The 19,489-nt window shown below is 41.9% G+C and overlaps 1 protein-coding gene across 1 annotated transcript in view; it reads left to right on the top strand.

Moving 5' to 3' along the window:
- The window catches only part of tmem117 (transmembrane protein 117), a 105,277-nt gene extending 92,096 nt beyond the window's left edge, over window positions 1–13,181 (top strand). The window contains exon 8 of the mRNA XM_060908783.1: window positions 12,550–13,181. Within this exon, the coding sequence (XP_060764766.1) occupies window positions 12,550–13,181 (632 nt within the window). The remainder of the gene's footprint in view (window positions 1–12,549) is intronic.
- Window positions 13,182–19,489: the final 6,308 nt, after the last annotated feature.

Below are 19,489 nucleotides of genomic sequence, written 5' to 3' on the forward strand. Positions count from 1 at the left end.
AATCCCCTGGAGTTTCACTCTGTGGTTATCAGGTGCTGCCAGTGCTTTGTGTGCCAGACACTCTTCATGTCACAGCTATCAATGTGATCAAAGTGTAAGCCTGATGTCAGATATATCCAAGTAAATGTAAAAAAAAAAAAAAGAAATCTGAACAGAAGGACATAACATGTTTACAACAAAGTATGATAGCAAAACAGTAAAACAACCAACAAGACACTTTTCCTAATTTTCCTTCACATATCTGGAAGTAGGAGTTTTCCAGAACACTCACAGCATCCAATGTTGTACACTATGCTATTTGTATGGTTATTACATGCACTATGAACGTGTTATCCTTTCTTTTTTTTTACTGAAATATGCACAGAGCAAGACATCTACTGTATATCACATTTGGTGTGTCATGGTATCTCAAATCATACTGGGAACCTTCTAGTTATATACCATGAACATACTTAAATAATTTTGGCTCTTTTTTTCATGATATATTAGATACAGTATATTCCATCCAGCTAGCATGATATTGAACAAGTCAAAGACAAGTTCAATATCATGCTAGCTGAATAGAATATATCTGATATACCATGAAAAAAGCTAGCCATTATTATTATTATTATTATTATTATTCATACACACTCTTCATATCAGCATTCTCGAAGGCCAACACTAGCTTACCCGTGAGTTGGTGCTGTTAGTGCAGCAGTGCAGTCTCCTTCCAGTCGGTGTAGTGTTCATGAGTAGTGTTAGTGAATGCTAATAAAGCAGTGCTATCAAGACTAAGTAACACAGGCTAACGACCGAGAAACTAAAATTTCTGTCTCCAGACTCTTCTATGCGTGCTCGCCACAGTATTTTTCACTCAGACTTAAGTATTCATTTCCCTGTATAATTTACTTAGTTACTTTTAAAATCAACATCGACAACTACACACAACGGCACTACCTGGCAGCGAAAATTCTCTCAAAATCTTCCATTTTTAACGAAGCAAACCTGGCGGCCATGTTTGTTTACAAATTGTCACAGTCGCTAGCTAGCGCGGAAGTTTTACATCTACAACATGTCTCTTTTCCAGTTTTCCAATGTCCTTTGGCGTGTTTTTCTCTTATAAATATGCATGAAGAATATCTAATGAAGTTTTAGTAACCTTTCAGGTGTTCAACGTGTCTTTCTCTTTCTTGGCGAACACAGAAATGATTGTGTGCATGCGCAGCAGAAATGTTTCTCATTGCATATTCGCACACCGACGTGTGACATCGTGATTGTCTTGCCAACGTGCAATATCATAATATTGCACGCTCATTCTCCATTGGGTAGGAGTAATGTAATACACGTAGGATAAGCAATATGCTAACAATATTGTATGCTATTGAACCAAATGAAGGAAACCTGCTAGAAGGGAATAGAATACATGTTTTTATTCCATGGAAAAAGTGTCCTGTATGTATAATAATTCCTGCTACACAACAGTTCCTAATATATACAACAGGTTGTGATATGTGACACCTTTGTGAAGTTATAACCAGTCAGTATCTTCTGCAAAATACAAGCTGGTAAAACTGACACTCGTCAGCATACAACAGTTACATTTTTTTTATCGTCTTAAAGATATTCTGTTGGAGGTTTCTACTTAAAAATGTGTTTCTTAGAGCGTAAACAGTGCAATTAATGCTCATGTTTAAAATAATTTCTTAATCAAAATGTATTAATAAGTAGTTTTTACTTGTTAAGTTATTTCCCCAGATACATAGCTTTCAGTTATTCCAGGTAAGCTAAGTAAACTCTGCCCATTTGGGAAGTTTAATAACGCTCCCTCATTAAGCTGTCACGATATTAGAGGCAAAAGCAGATGCTTAAGTGCAGAATAGTTTAATGTGGAGCTGTAGAACACACACACACACACACAAAAAAAAACCACACACACACAAACTATAAGCATGCAGTCATAGAACTCAAGCAAACATGGCATGAGTAAACAGCAGTGGCAAACTATTATTATTAGAGCTCATTACTATCAGCTTTACTATCAACATTAGCTTTACTTTACTATCAACATTACTATCAGCTCAGCCAAAACTTAGCCAGACACACCAAAAAAGGCAGCAGGGCAAAGGATTTTGCAAGGGATTAGCAGCAGGCTTCCAGGTAGCTCTGTTGTGTGTAGTTGTCAATGTTAACTTTGAAAGTAACTAAGGCTACGTTTACACTAGACCGTATCTGTCTCGTTTTCTTCGCGGACGCACTGTCCGTTTACATTAACCCCCCTGAAAAAGCGGGGAAACGGGAATCCGCCAGCGTCCACGTATTCAATCTAGATCGTATCAGCTCCGGTGCTGTGTAAACATTGAGAATACGCGAATACGCTGTGCTGAGCTCTAGCTGGCGTCTCATTGGACAACGTCACTGTGACATCCACCTTCCTGATTCGCTGGCGTTGGTCATGTGACACGACTGCTGAAAAACGGCGCAGACTTCCGCCTTGTATCACCTTTCATTAAAGAGTATAAAAGTATGAAAATACTGCAAATACTGATGCAAATACTGCCCATTGTGTAGTTATGATTGTCTTTAGGCTTGCCATCCTTCCACTTGCAAGTAATAAGTGATCTGCGCTGGGATCTCACACACAGCGGCTCAGTCCCGAATCGTGGCTTGTTCACTTCACTCGCGCGCTGTGTGAGCTGCGCAGGGCCGGAGTGCGCACCCTCCAGAGGGCACTCGCTGTTCAGGGCGGAGTGATTTGGAGCGCAGGATGCCTGCGGAGCCGAGCGTATCCGCGTATTGGTGTTGCTGTGTGCACGGCTAACGGTTGTAGTGTCAACGCGAATCGTTTTAAGAACGTTAATCTGATGATCCGCTGATTCGACGTAATGTAAACGTAGCCTAAGTAAATTACATCAGGAAATGAATACTTAAGTGAAAAATACTGTGGCGAGCGTGCATGGAAGAAGATTCTGGAGACAGAAATCTTAGGCCCTGTCCACACGGCAACGGATTCAGGGGAATCTGATAAAATTGTTTATCGTTTCGGCCTGGCATCCACACGGCACCAGCGTTTTGGGTGCCCCAAAACAAAATCTTTTGAGAATGGGTTCCAGAGTGGAAAAATCTGGCAACGGCGCCGTTGCAAAGTCGTCTGGATAAGTAGAATGGATTTGTTTACGATGACGTCACAACCACATGACTGTCAGTGCTTCACGCCGGGTAGAAGTGTAACGAACTCGATGCGAGTTGTCAACAAATCCTATAACTTGGTTCATGAAACGCGCTTACAAAATATTTTCACTGCTTAACAAAAACAATCCCGCCAGCAAAAATAGGGAAAAAAAGGAGCGATCTCACCTCTTCAAATGTTGGTTTAAGTCCAACAATACATTCCTCAAAAAGGGCGTAGAAGAACAAAGTAATCCATCAACGTGTAGCATTCAATTTATTCCGGACCATTAAAGAATTCTGGAGGATATCAGAATGTTGGTGTACCGGCTTCCATCTACCCCCATTCATTCCTCTTTCCGCGTCTTTCGTTTTACGCTACTGATTAATAATCAAAACTTTATGTGGCTGATGCTACAGAAGAAGGGGTTTATGCGCATGCGTCTACTTCTTCTATTGTTCTGGTGTCTCTGATGGGACCGTCTTACAGCGCACGTAGAGGTGTGGCATGTGTATTGCATCGTTTTCAGCAAGCGTTGCGTTGCCATATGTACCTGAAATTTTACTGATCCGTTGCCCATGTGGACGCGATATTTAAAAAAAAAAAAATCTCGTTGCCGTTGTCGTGTGGATGTAGCCTTAGTTTCTCGGTCGTTAGCTTGTGCTGTTTGCTCTTGATAGCACTAGCTTGACTGCTTTATTAGCATTCGCTAACACTACTGATGAACGCTACACTGGCTGGAAGGTTACATCACTGCTGCGTTGAGTCACGGTTAAGTTAGCTTTGGCCTTCGAGAAGGCCTAGGGCAATAAATTTTTGGCCTCTCCCACTATAACTCAAAATCTAATTGGTTAATTAATGTCACTTCCTACATATATATACACTGCCATAACCTTCTGTCCTGGCAGTGAAGTCCTAACTAACGAGTGAGCCAGCTCTAAACCCTTCTCAGCCTAGAGACAACAAACAAAAAATCTCACTGGATAACTATTTTAATGTTTTCAGGACAGTAACCCTTTCATTTCCAAAGCAAATTTGAGAGAAAATGAGGCTAAAGTAAAATTAGAAGAGAATAATTATAATGAACTTATGAAAGAAATTAAATATAACATTTGAAATGCTGATATTATGTTTGGGCCTTCTCTGAAGGTCTAGAAGCCCCTGACAGTTCCCCTCTGGTAAACACGATAACATACAACAATAGCTAGACCAAGGAACCTTGGTACTGAGCTTAAATAGAGTGCTAAATTAGGCATGACAAGACACAGGTGCTAGTGATGTGAGACATGTGACATGCAGTGGTTGATGGGTAAGGTGGCTATGTTTGTAGACCATGGTGCATTCTGGGAAGCGTAGTCTGGCACCAGTTTCGGCATTGAAGTGACAGATGCCAAGAGTGTGTCAAAATCTCTCATCTCATTATCTCTAGCCGCTTTATCCTTCTACAGGGTCGCAGGCAAGCTGGAGCCTATCCCAGCTGACTACGGGCGAAAGGCGGGGTACACCCTGGACAAGTCGCCAGGTCATCACAGGGCTGACACATAGACACAGACAACCATTCACACTCACATTCACACCTACGCTCAATTTAGAGTCACCAGTTAACCTAACCTGCATGTCTTTGGACTGTGGGGGAAACCGGAGCACCCGGAGGAAACCCACGCGGACACAGGGAGAACATGCAAACTCTGCACAGAAAGTCCCTCGCCGGCCACGGGGCTCGAACCCGGACCTTCTTGCTGTGAGGCGACAGTGCTAACCACTACACCACCGTGCCGCCCTGTGTCAAAATCTTGTTATGAATTTAAAATATTAAAGAGATTTGATTTGTTGAATACTTTTCTTGGTCACTTCATAATTCAAAATGTGTTATTTAACAGTACTGTCTTTGTTGTTATTCTAAATTAAAATATGAGAATTGCATTCGACTGGCCGTTTCTAAAACGTATAGTTTCAATTCTAAAATCTCATTGGCAGAGCCATTTGCAAAGATGGAAAACACTCGATGCGCACACACACACCTGTGACTGCATCACAATAATTGAATTCTATTTTAATACACCTGATTTTAAACCAATAAAACCTTTACATTTGATGAGCCATTGTTCTGTCCATACATTGTGTCCATTTTGAGGGAATTGATTGATCATAAATCTGATTGGCTGGTGGAAAGAAGCATTTCCAGTGTCTGGTTTTTGATGCACATTGATCTAAAGCACCTGCTGGAGGGAAGGAGTTTAAATACGTGGAGGTCTGACTGTGGAGAGTCAATAATGATTTTTTTTTTGCTGCTCGCTTCCTGGCTCTGGAGAAGAATAGATCCTTGTGGGAGGGCAGGTTGCTTCCTCTGAGCTTTTCATCTGACCTGAAAATACATTGCAGTCTCTTCTGCTCATTACTGGTTGCAGAGCCAAACCAGACTGTTATTGAGGTGGTGAGCTCACTCTCAATGGTGGTTGCGTAGAACTGGGTCAACAGCTCCTGTAGTAGGTTGCTTGCTCAACTGTCACAAGAAGTACATCCTCTAGTAAATCTTTTTGGCAGTACAGTCAATGTTGACTACCCATATACATATATAGTAGTCTTCAGGAACTTGAATGCCCACTCAACCATCACAGGGTTGTCCAGTATGATAATGAGCGGTAGTGATGGTGGCACTGCTTGAAATCCAGCTCCACCATTTTGAGCATGTTATGCTCTTTGCTTTTGTGACTGCAGGGAAAAAAACAATAGAAGTAGTAATCCAGTGTTGATGGCTACAGTTGCAGATGTGAGGGTTCTGTTGCTTCCTCACTCACTTGAAGCTCCTTCTTCCAGCTTATCACACTTATATGTGTGGGGTCACTGCCACATGGACCCTATTGATCCACATGTCATATTAGGTGGGGTTTACATTAGACCGTATCAGCGGATCATCAGATTAACGTTTTTAAAACGATTAGTGTGCACACAGCAACGCCAATACACGATTCGCGTGCACACAGCAACGCCAATACACGGATCCGCTCGGCTCCGCAGGCATCCTGCGCTCCAAATCACTCTGCCCTGAACAGCGAGTGCCCTCTGGAGGGTGCGTACTCCGGCCCTGCGCAGCTCACAGAGCGCGCGAGTGAAGCGCACGAGCAGTGATTCGGGACTGAGCCGCTGTGTGTGTGGTCCCAGTGCATATCGGGCATGCGCGTCACTTACCACTTGCAAGTGGAAGGATGGCAAGCCTAAAGACAATCATAACTACACAATGGGCAGTATTCGCATCAGTATTTGCAGTATTTTCATACTTTTATACTCTTTAATGAAAGGTGATACAAGGCAGAAGTCCGCGCCGTTTTTCAGCAGTCGCGTCACGTGACCAATGCCAGCGAATCAGGAAGGTGGCTGTCACAGTGACGTTGTCCAATGACGACGCCAGCTAGAGCTCAGCACAGCGTATCCGCGTATTCTCAATGTTTACACAGCACCGGACCAGACACGATCTGGATTGAATACGTGGACCCTGGCGGATTCCCATTTCCCGGCGTTTCCAGGCGTTTTAATGTAAACGGACAGTGCATCCACGAAGAAAACGAGACAGATACGGTCTAATGTAAACTTGGCTTTAATTGGAGCATGGTTTTACACTGGATGCCCTTCCTGCCACAACCCTCCTATTTCCGGGCTTGGGAAACAACCATTCACACCTATGGGCAAGTTAGAGTAGCCAGTTAACTTAACTGCATGTCTTTGGACTGTGGGGGAAACCGGAGTACCCGGAGAGAACCCACACAGACACAGGGAGAATATGCAAACTCCACACAGTAAGGCCCCCCCCGCCAGCCATTGGGCTCAAACCCAGAACCTTCTTCCTGTGAGGCAACAGTGCTAACTAGTGTACCACCGTGCTGGTGCGGTTCTATTGCTTCCTACCAGTCAGAAAGCTTATGATCCAGTGATAGGTGGAGGCAGCTATGCTGAGAAGAAGAGCTTGGAGTGGATCAGATCCAGAGTGGTTGTATTAAATGCTGAACTAATGTAGAGGAACATAGTAAAAATAAAGGAAAAATGTCATATTACTGGAAATATGAATGTAAGCTGCTCACACCTGTCTCTGAGGTGTGCATGGAATTTCCACCCATAGTATCTAGACTATCCATGATCAATTTCACAGTATTCCAGAGTAACATTGGCTGATATTTATCTCAGTATGTGTTTCCTGTTACAAGATGAAAGCAAATGAGAAACTGATGTTTAGGATGATCACAAGACTTCCTCACGTCACAGCAAGACCTCTCGCTCACTAACCGAGAACACACTCCGTGGCCTCAACGTTTAAGGGAATAAAAGGGTGCGAGGCAGAGAATAGGAGGGTACAATTAAAAAGGCTGAAGCCCTTTACCGTGGTGAGAAAAATGGAAAACTGGTTTTATCAGAGACACAGTTTCAAGGCATCTGGGGAGGAATTTCCAATTTATTGTAAACAGCAAAATAGAGTCTGAGTGATGATAATCAATAAGAAAAATTTTAACAAACTGCCATATAGTAACGAATCAAAAAGAAATTTGAGAATAAAAAACTTTATATATTTTTGATGTTTACAAAATCAAGTAGGAGTTAGAATAACTTGATTTTGTAAACATCAAAAACATGCAAGTTTTGTATAGTCAAATTTCTTTTTGATTCATTATTCAATTTCTGAACAATCTGAGTATTGATCTAATCCTAAAGCTTCTATAACAGTGTCTGTAGTGATATCAGGTACTGAACTTGATTCAGGTTTTTTTTTTACATGTTCTATCTTCCCCTTTATTCTTCTTTTCTTTGAAAGGAACTGCTCTGTTGCCTTTTGCACAAGTCTATTCACTTCAGATGAAGTCAAATGAGGTCCAAATTAGGTATTATATTAGATATTATGCTTTATGTATATATTGATATATGTGATGGTCCCTTTATATTAAGGAGGTTCAGAGTTCAAAAGATTTTTCAGATATTTTGAAAAAATATATGAATTAATTTAATCACAGTGTTTTCATTTGGCATTGCACTTTATATGTTATAATAAGTGAATCTATATTCATCTGACAATGAGTGACAGTTCTTGCAACAGCAACTGTACAAAAACAAATTCGTATAAACTCGTATACACATCATTTTAACGATTACCGTTAACATTAACTGCATGACAGATGTCAAGTCTCGATAAGTGACTTCCCTACAAGGATACATTGCATTCCATCGCAAGTTAAAATGTAAACAATGTCAATGCGCCAAGCGTGCCGAATGGGCAGGTTTGACCCAAAACAGGCCGTATACAATAATGGGATAGCGATCGATAGTTAGCCGACCAGCATTTATACATGGACCCATACTCAGATGTATTTCACTCGGTAATCAGAGTGATGGCTAAAATTACAGACTTACCTGTGGTTCGAGGCCTTTTTGAAAACCAGGCATCTAATGTGCCGCTCCGCTTCTTAGTCGCCATTTCTAGCCATGTGCTAACACGGCTCAATCACAGTACACGAAACAGTCAACACCTTGTCATCCAATCAGATTACATCTTAGTTACAGCACACGGCTAGCCTGGCAAGCTAGACTAAATGTGAATATTAAGTCTGGCCTCGGTCGTAGACATTTCCGAAGCGGGTAGGAGGAACAACCCGCTGTCTTTCAAACTGTCTCTGTGCGTATAGGCCAACGCTCTGACCAATCAGCACAACAGTGACTGTGACGCAGTCAGAGCAACAGAAAGCAGTGGGGGAGGCCTTGAAATAAATAATTTTTCAAAATGCATATTAATTAATAAACAGGTTCTAGATATTAAGAAGTTTGGAGATAATGACCACAAGTTTGGAGTCTGTACCACATACTTAACATACACTCTTATTTTTTTCAAGTGTTTTTCAAGGGTTTGCTTAAACTGTTTTTGAGAGTTTTTATTTAGTGGTGTTTGGTGAAATAATTTCCCTTAAATTTAAAATAACGGGAAAATAAGAAACAATCAAAAAGTAATGTTTCAAAGCTGTTTATTAATTCTTCGTACTGCACAAACTAGCCCCATCCTTTTGGCTACCAGCGGAGCCAGCTGGTAGATCAGACTTTTGCTATAGCCGGTCGGCAAAACAGCGAAAACGTCCTTCTTGAAAAGGAATGAGCGGAGAGCCTCTTCCTGCTCATGTTTCAACGAAAACTCCAAATCTAATTCTTCTAAAACTGATTCCAAAGCGGAGTCAAACGTGCGCTGTTCACTAGCCCGTAGCCATCTTTCCTGTTGTGCTTTCTCCAGCGTCGCGCAGCTTTGTCGTCGCTCCTGCAAAAGCCCGCCCAAAGAATCCAAACAAAAACCTTGTGTTGTGATTGGCGGGCACGATTTGATGCCCGGGGTGTTTTGTTGATATGGTGCGAGGCTAGACCCACTCGCAGGCAAAAAATATTTTTGGCCGCTAGGCGGGTGGGTCTAGTTTACTAGGCTAGCACACGGCAGCATAATGTCTGCCTCTATTTCCTATGGACGTGTTAGTATTTGTCCATTATTTAGTTGAATAAAACTTAGTTTCACATCGCACGCTGCTCAGTTTTGTACAGCTATGTAAACAAAAATATTTTTTGTTACTCAGTGAAAAATAGACGGTGGCAAATCCTACTACAGATGGTGAGTTGCCACCACCGACCGGCTACTTTTGAGACCTCTGCACACTGTCTTAATTTAACGATAAAGCTTCTCTACTGACCTTCCCCAGTGTTAGCTTAGTAGTGTAGCTATAATTACCTCATTTATCTTCAATGTCCATATTACCACTGTTCACTGTACTCCATCATGGAATATGTATAGAGTGAGAGAGAATATACTCTCTCAATGTAGTGTCTTTGCTATGCTGCCTCCTTTTCCTGCTGCTGTCCTATTTTCCATTCTACCATTAGCATCCACAGATTTTGTACAGAAAATATTTTACTTAAGAAGAATAAGCCTTTGTGACACATACACTCAAGAACAGACTTACGTAGCTTTATCTGTTTACTCTAATGGCTATTGTGGGAATGCTCTTTAGTTCCCTCATGCACTGCTCAGTGAACTGCATACTCAACAATTAGCAGTTCAGTGTTCACCTTAAAGTTTAATGTGTTGCACTGCAATTCTCTTTCATGAGAATAATCTTGTATAACTAAATTTACAACATGCATATTAAAAAATTGGTGTCACGGTGGTGTAGTGGTTAGCACTGTCGCCTCACAGCAAGAAGGTTCTGGGTTCGAGCCCCGTGGCCGGCGAGGGCCTTTCTGTGTGGAGTTTGCATGTTCTCCCCGTGTCCGCGTGGGTTTCCTCCAGGTGCTCCGGTTTCCCCCACAGTCCAAACACATGCAGGTTAGGTTAACTGGTGACTCTAAATTGACCGTAGGTGTGAATGTGAGTGTGAATGGTTGTTTGTCTCTGTGTCAGCCCTGCGATGATCTGGCAACTTGTCCAGGGTGTACCCCGCCTCTCACCCATAGTCAGCTGGGATAGGCTCCAGCTTGCCTGTGACCCTGCACAAGAAAAGCAGTTATGGATAATGGATGGATGGATATTAAAAAGGTAGACTTCTGAAGTGCTCATTTCAGATCTTTCCAGACGCACATGGCTATTTGTTTCCTGTATCTTGTGTGTCAGTTCTCCACTGTCCTCTATGATGAAAGCATGTATGTGTAATTAGTTTATATGTATAATAAATTCCGCATTTATAGCAGTTTATATGCATTTCTACAAACACATGTACACACACTCATTCATGCAATTATTCAATCAGCCAATCAAGTCGGAGCTGTGCAACAGCAGTCTTTTCCGATCTTCAGCTGTCCGAGTTCAAGTGAGGTTGTGTCCACTGTATCCTCAGATCCCTGTTCTTGCCTGACAGGAGTGGAACCTGATGCAGTCTTTAACTCTTATGTCTCATCTGTCTCAAGATTCAACCTGTCGTGGATTTTGAAATGCTTTTCTGTACATTACGGTTGTAAAAAGTGGTTGTTTGAGTTTTAGTCACCTTCGTGTCAGCTGGAAGCAGACTGGCCATTCTCTGATCTCTCTCATCAATAATGCGTTTCCACATGCAGAACTGCCTCTCACTAGATGCTTTGTTGTTGTTTTTTACACCATTCTGTGTAAATTCTGTAGACTGGTGTGTGTGTGTGTGTGTGTGTGTGTGTGTGTGTGTGTGTGTGTGTGTGTGTGTGTGTGACAATCAGCAGTTTCTGAAATAGTATACCCAGCCTGTCTGGCACCAGCAACCTTTCCCTATTGTGATGTTTGATGTGAACATGAACTGAAGCTCTTGAGTTGTGTGTGCATGATTTTATGCATTCCACTGCTGCATTATTGGCTGATTGAATAATTGTGTTTATCACATGACCCTTACAGACCCGAGCATGCGCTCATAATAAAATCTATGGGAAAAGTCACATGAATGGGCAGATACAGATTTTTGAATCCAGTCTGGAAAAGCCGTATGCAGCCCTGGGCCCACTTCCCTCGCGTCTGCCATTTTCATTTTGCTCTGAATTGTTACTTTGAAAAATGAGCAACACAACCGAGCACAGTGAAAGTGAATTTTATTTATTTTTTTAACAATTTTTAGCAATTTTATTAAAATTGCTTTCTTCAAAAATACAATCAATATCTCCACCAGTCAAGGCTTCTGTGGCATTTGGTTTGTTGCCTTTTCCATTTTTTCTGAGGTCTCTGCACTGGGACTTCAGGACTTCCCTGGACTTTTTAAAGTCTTCGTCTTTCAGGATGTTTATCTTACTGTTGTTGTTGTTGTTGTCGTCGTCAAGGTAGCGTTGAATACTTTACGAAAAGGAAGACAAAGTATCAGGTTCATAGTCTAAATTTCCTTTTTTCTTCGCTTGTATATAGAAACTACGGTACATAGCAAGCTGTCGAGCTCCTTAGAGGAGACGACTGTTATTGTCTCTCTCCTCCTTGACTTCAGCAAGAAATCTTTTGAAAATGTTCATGCCGTACTTAATTTTTTAGAGTTTTCTTCTTGTTGTCCTTGCATAAACAAGTGAATTTCTTTACTCAAAAGTGCCTTTTTTCATTTTCTTTGACAATTTCAGCTTGTTCAATTAGGTCTGTGTCTGATAAATCATCTGGATAATAAAATTCACTTTCACTGTGCTCAGTTGAGTTGTTTTTTTGCACACCGTTGTTCATTGTTTTCCATTGTGTATGCTAGTTAAAAAAAGGTCATATGATAAAATGCTTATTGATTGAGTTAGGTCAGGCCGGATGGGAAAATATTTGGCTCTTGGGCAGGACCTTGAGGCAAATATTTTCCTGTCCGGCCCTCCCACTCAGTCAATAAGTACATAGAATGTGCATGTATACAGGTGTTTTCATAATAAAGCTGTGAGTGAGTCTATAAGATAACGCTTTAACTTTTTCATTGCAGGTAAATGGTTTAACTACGGCATAATTTTCTTGGTCCTCATTCTTGACTTAAACATGTGGAAGAACCAGATCTTCTATAAGCCCTACGAATATGGCCAGTATGTTGGACCAGGAGAGAAGATCTTCACAGTAGAGGAGCCAGACACTCTTAGCCACTTCAACCGCAGCACACTAACTTGGGAATGGCGATCAACTAACATAAACCCTGACACCAACCTTCCATACGTCCACAGAGACATGTTTCTCCATAGCCGCTACACTGGTGCCAGCCTGGATGTCAAATGCTTGGCGTTCATTCCCAGTTTAGCTGCCTTTGTTCTCTTTGGTTTCTTTATTTGGCTTTTTGGACGTTTCCAGGACAGTGAGACGTTCCTGGATAGCCAAGACAAGACTTATGAGCGCATCAAACGTAAGTCACCTTCAGATTTGGGCGTCACACCTGAGGAGGTGCATGTATCAATGAGTGAGACCCTGAAAAGGAGTGGCACTCCCATGTTGCTGCTAGTGGACACTCACCATTTTGGGTCCTCTGCTAACTCCATATCCCCCTCTTCTAATGAGACCCAGGAGACACAACCTGTAGATGAAGCAGCATGTGCAGAAGCGGCAGATGTTAGCAAACTGACTCCATAACCTTAAGCAAAGTTAATAACTCTGGAGAGTTATTGTAATTGGAGAGTTATGTTTCTGCTAAGCTTCTCCAACTCCATCCTTGCCTTGATTCAATCGTTAATGATGACCAAGCCAATAACTGAACACATGCCTCTAACACAGGGCCAGCAAAGAGACATCGTAAGCTGGCAGTTAAATTCTACAGAGATCTGCTTTCAAAGTTGGACTAGAAGAGATCATATAAAATTGCACAATGTGTTTTCTACATTTTAATAATAAGCTTTTCAAGACGCCACTAGCGGCACTGAAATTTTGGTACTTCTAATAGTTTAACTTTCTTTTCACTGGAGTATTGTGTATATGATCCAACGGTGCTTAACCTTTTTTTTTTTTTTTTACATATTTTTATTGCTGCCTACATGGAAAATCTGTTTCTATACCACGTGTATGGCAAAGTAGTCATGAGGAATATTCAGCAGAAAAATCTGTGCCTTCAGTAGTTGTATCCATTATTGGACAGTAGAAAGGTCTTTTGAGACATCATTACATTACATTAATTTGTTATGCAATACAATGTGTTCACAATGTGGTTTGTATTAGCATTTTATCATTTACAATGAATTAAAACTTTTTATTTAAAAAAAAATCATACCAAAACAAATTATACCAAATACAAAGCTGAAAAATAGTAATCATGATCACATGGTCACTCAGTAAAGTGTTGAATTTTCACACAGACCTTCATTGATTATTTGTCATTTAAGTAACAGTTAATCCTTCAAGATATCCAGTATTTTGCTACGATAATTTGTCTTGTTCCTATTAATGTTTTATGTCATTTGTCTCATGTTTCTATGATCAATTTTCAAGACTGCCAATTCGACTTTAGATCTAGTGACACAACAAATAAAAACTGAGACAGTCTACCATATTCGATCTCTATCAGTCATTTGTTGAAGTTTGGCATGACCAAAGTTTTTGTCTGTATGTTTACCTCCGCTAACTGTGTTGGAGGAGGTTATGTTCTCATCTTTGTTTGTTTGTCTTTTTCCAGTGTAACTCAAAAAGTAGTGAACAGATTTTGATGAAATTTTGAGGAAAGGTTTGCTGTGGGCCAAGGAAAAATTGGTTAGATCTTGATGCCAGTCCAAATATGTGGCTTGGCGGAGGTATACACTCGACCGAGTGTTGCATCTGTTTTTGCTCATTTCACATTATGCTGTTAACTTGGTTAAGTTTTCTTTTCTAATAAAATATGAACATGTTTGTTGATTAAATCGCATTTACTTCTCTCAAGTAGTGTTACAGATAAATGACATTTCAAAGTATCTGATCAGTGATGCTTTCTTGATGAAGTCTGGGTTGTTGTTGTTGTTGTTGTTGTTGTTTTGTGTATTGGTGAAAATGGTGCTGCTGGTCTTGAAACGTATGCAGAAGACCAACTGTTTCCATTTCAAATAGGCTCGGTCCACAGTGACCCTGTTGCCAAGCAACTCTTCAGGGCCGACCTCTTCCAGCTGCTGCCCCAATTAGTTCATTAGGGAGGGAAAATAACTTTGTGCAGCCAAGGCAAACCATGTCATTTCGAGAAAAATTTGGTAAATGACCATCAGTTCCAATTAAGGCTAGCATATAAAAGCTACAAAAGCATGCATTACTAGACCTTATCATAAGACTTTCAAATACATGACCCTTATTCAGTCATGACCAGAAATGTTGACTGTGTTGTTTTCAAAACAATTTATGTATTTATCAGTACTGTATACAGTTAATTAAGGAAAGTTAAAGCAATAGGTTGTATGAGTACATTTTTGAGGCAGAGGAACAAGAACAAAACTTAATTTTACGAATATAAGGCTCCATGTAGGCGGCACGGTGGTGTAGTGGTTAGCGCTGTCGCCTCACAGCGAGAAGGTCCGGGTTCGAGCCCCGTGGCTGGCGAGGGCCTTTCTGTGCGGAGTTTGCATGTTCTCCCCGTGTCCGCGTGGGTTTCCTCCAGGTGCTCCGGTTTCCCCCACAGTCCAAAGACATGCAGGTTAGGTTAACTGGTGACTCTAAATTGACCGTAGGTGTGAATGTGAATGGTTGTCTGTGTCTGTGTGTCAGCCCTGTGATGACCTGGCGACTTGTCCAGGGTGTACCCCACCTTTCGCCCGTAGTCAGCTGGGATAGGCTCCAGCTTGCCTGCGACCCTGTAGAACAGGATAAAGCGGCTAGAGATAATGAGATGAGATAAGATGAGATGAGATAAGGCTCCATGTACAAACAAGGTAAATGCAGGGGATTATGAGGAGACAGACAGAGCAAATGAACAGGATTGTATGTATGACTAGAAAAAAATGTCCATAAATTAGCAGCACTTCAATTATAAGACTATCAATTTTGGATACCTTTTTAATAAGGCTCTTTGTAAAAAAAAAAAAAAAAAAAAGGTATAATTGACATTTTTGGAAAATAATCTACTTTACTTGAAGTTTAGGGCATGCAACAGCGACAGCAGCTGCATCTGAGATCAAATTGAGTTGTTCTCTGTCTCGCCGTCGTCTAAATTTCTCCCAGATCAGTTGTCATGTCATCCCTCTCTCCCCCATCTACTAGATCACAGTATCAGTTGATAAGTCTTCCATCAAGCCTCGGCAGAGCTTGAACTCTGAGGGCTCTCTGAATCTGTCAGACTTCCATCATGATTGCTCCTGTGAGATTGTGGTAAGGATATTTTTTGTCATCTGCTGGTGTGTGTGTGCGCGCGCATGTGTATGTTTGAGCTCCAAGATTGCCTTTGACACTCACACAGCAAGGGTGGACCATTGGACAAATCCCAGGGTAGAGTTCGTCACTTGTTCAGAAGTGAAATACAAAGAGACTTTTCTTTCTTTCTCTTTCATCCACCCCTCCATTTCCTTTGAACTGATTTCTCCACAGACATGAAACTACATTTTTATCAACCCAATTGCAGGAAAAGGCAAGACAATATCAGAAAGTCCTCCTACGATAAAGAACAAGGAAAATGAGAAATTACGCATTTAAGCCCTTTTCCAATGCACTGTAATAGCCATCTTCCAAATTTAGGCAATCTAAAAATGTTATCATGATGACACCGAACAGTATAAAATATCTTTCTAATTACTTTTGCCACAAAAATAACTCGCTGTGGTGATGGATAAGAAAAAGAATCATTCATCTTTCGTAACCACTTTATCCTGATCAGGATCTCTGCAAATCCAGAGCTTCTCCTGTGAGGCAAAGACACATCCATCACAGGGCACCATGTACACCACAGGCGATTGCTCTAAGACAACGAGGGAGGCTCAGCCTCCTCTAAAAATGACGAACATCATGTAGGATGAATTGCGCTAGGCTTATGTTATAGCCGACCTTATAACATTGCTATTTTAGATCCAGAATCATAGAAATACATGTGCTCAACCCAACTACAGTGCGAAATCATTCCGTTATAACTTTCCCCAGTTCGCCTAATGTGCGCGTGAGTTTTTCCCCCTCGTGACAGCACGATGCAGCGCAGCCTCAGTGCACTTCAATGGCATTTGGGAGCTATGCGCTTTTCAATCTCAAAATGCAAGACGGTTATTGGACAAATACTGCGAAAACGCCCGCCCACGGAGTCTCACGGACTCCCAGCCTCAGTGGACTTCAGTGGCATTTGGGAGCTATGTGCTTTTCAATATCAAAATGCAAGACGGTTATTGGACAAATACTGCGAAAATGCCCGCCCACAGACTCCCAGCCTCACAGTGGGAGGGACATGGCAGTTTCCGCGAGGAGACTGGTGATTGGTGAAAGCGGCTGGATATTTTCTTTGATTGACAACTCGTTTCAACTATAGACCCTTTTCAGTCACGTGACCTTCGTAAACGCGACCGCCATTTTGGACATGTAGTGGACTTCGGCTCGAATCAGTTTGAATGCGAGGAAGGCGACAAACGAAAAACATAAAAGAAAAAGGAGCGAGATACAGAAAACACCTTCACTATCCAGCGACGTAGGGCATTTACAGGGCGAGCAGAGGGAGAGGTATTTGCAAAAATTGAGGTTAGCAGGCTTAGAGAACGACGTTTACCTGCTTCCACCAGGATTGTTCACTGACGTACGGAAGTACAAGAAGCCCTCGTCTTTACCTGACTTCGGCCCACATGATCTGTATACCTATGTCGTTAAAAACCCATCGCCATACACATACACGCCAACGTCCGAGGTTCCGGAGCGCGCTCCGGCTTGCTCCAGCCGAGGTTCCGGAGCGCGCTCCGGCTTTACTGGATTTACTAGTTTACTGTAATTATGATCCGGCAGCTATTTACACCGGATCCAGTGTAAATAGCTGCTGGAGCCAACGTCCGAGAATTAAGCAGCGCGCTCTGGCTTGCTCGCCCTCAAATTAAGCAGCGCACTCCGGCTTGCTCCCGGAGTGTTCCGGCCGAGGTTCTGGAGCTCGCTCCGGCTTGCTCGCCCTCAAATTAAGCAGCGCGGTCTGGCTTGCTCACCCTCAAATTAAGCAGCGCGCTCCGGCTTGCTCCGGAGCAAGCCACTTAATTTGAGGGCGAGCAAGCCGGAGCGAGCTCCAGAACTTCGGCCGGAGCACTCCGGGAGCAAGCCGGAGCGCGCTGCTTAATTCTCGGACGTTGGCTCCGGCAGCTATTTACACTGGATCCGGTGTAAATAGCTGCCGGATCATAATTACAGTAAACTAGTAAATACAGTAAAGGAAAAACTTGAGACTGAAAGGTTTTAACAGTCATCCAAATGACTGAACGTAAACATTGCTACAGTAACATACCAGCTATGATGTTGTTGACATTAGCTAGTCAACAATAGCTACTACAGAAGAACAAAGAGGTTACAATGGGTTATTTTAGCCTATTTGGTTACACACTCGCCGCCACAGAATGTTAACAGCAATGTAATGCCTTTTCTGGCTAATTTTATTCGTCTTACCTCCAACAAAGTGGTCACTACACAAGCGTTGGTATGCCGAGGGCTGCCAATCTGTTAATTGCCGCTATCCATCTTCTCCGTCGGGATCCGATAAAATGATAAACCTTGCCTTGTTTGTTGATGGTTACTACATCCAGGTGCACAACAATATAGTGGCATGATGGAAGTCTTGCTGAAAATAAACACTTTCTTTGCTGCCGTTCCTCAATGCTGGCTGTGGTAAACTACTGGTAGTACACATCCAAAATGGCGGCCGCGTTTGTCGTGACGTCACGTGAAAAGGGTCCATAGACAGGCAGCGGTGAATCTCAGTTCAGTCCCATGCGGATTCGCAAGTGCTGTGGTGTATTGTAAGAGATCAGCTTACATTTCGATTTCATTCATTACATATGGTTTCTACCAGCTTTTTTAGTTTGTATATATTTTCATTGTAAATAAAGTGTAAATATAGTGTTGTCAAGATTGCTATCTTAGTTCCAGAAATTTCGTTTATTTGAGTGACTGAACTTGAACTTGAGGGGGCTAGTCAGCTAGCAAGAAAGCTGCGCACGGATGACAAGCATTGCTGATTTAATTTTGGCGAAGCCATTTGCCAGTCTTCCTTTCAAGGAAAAAATTAAAATTAAAGAGCAGGGTAGACCAACGCCTCAAACTGACTTGGTGAAAAAGGTAGGGAATAATACTCGTTCCTTTCAGCTCTCCTGGTACGAGAAAGTGAATTGGCTAACAGCAAGTGACCCACATCAACAACAGTAAATAGGCTACTTTAGTAATATGTCATGGATGGACCAAAAATATAGAATCTATTTAAAATGTTTATGCTGAGTATATTATATTGGAATATATATTTTTCTGGATATGAATTAAACACGGGTGCTCCGGTTTCCCCCACAGTCCAAAGACATGCAGGTTAGGTTAACTGGTGACTCTAAATTGACCGTAGGTGTGAATGTGAGTGTGAATGGTTGTCTGTGTCTGTGTGTCAGCCCTGTGATGACCTGGCGACTTGTCCAGCGTGTACCCCGCCTTTAGCCCGTAGTCAGCTGGGATAGGCTCCAGCTTGCCTGCGACCCTGTAGAAGGATAAAGCGGCTAGAGATAATGAGATGAGATGAGATGAGATGAATTAAACACATCTACAATTTGGAAAACATTTTTAAACAAAAACACAGCCGAGAACATTTCACACTACAGACCTGGATTAAAAGTGAAGGGTTATCAAAATTGTCAATAAAACATTTCTCAGTCAAAATAAGTAAAATATAGGGAAAGTGTCATTGAATGAAATGTGTGGCACCCAGCTCTATGTTTGGCTCCCCAAGGTCAGTGCTTGTGCCTATTCCAGAACACTCTGCTGTTACTGCTGAGGTTCCTGACAAA

This window comes from Neoarius graeffei, chromosome 2, assembly GCF_027579695.1.
Source record: "Neoarius graeffei isolate fNeoGra1 chromosome 2, fNeoGra1.pri, whole genome shotgun sequence".
NCBI classification, from domain to species: Eukaryota; Metazoa; Chordata; class Actinopteri; order Siluriformes; family Ariidae; genus Neoarius; species Neoarius graeffei.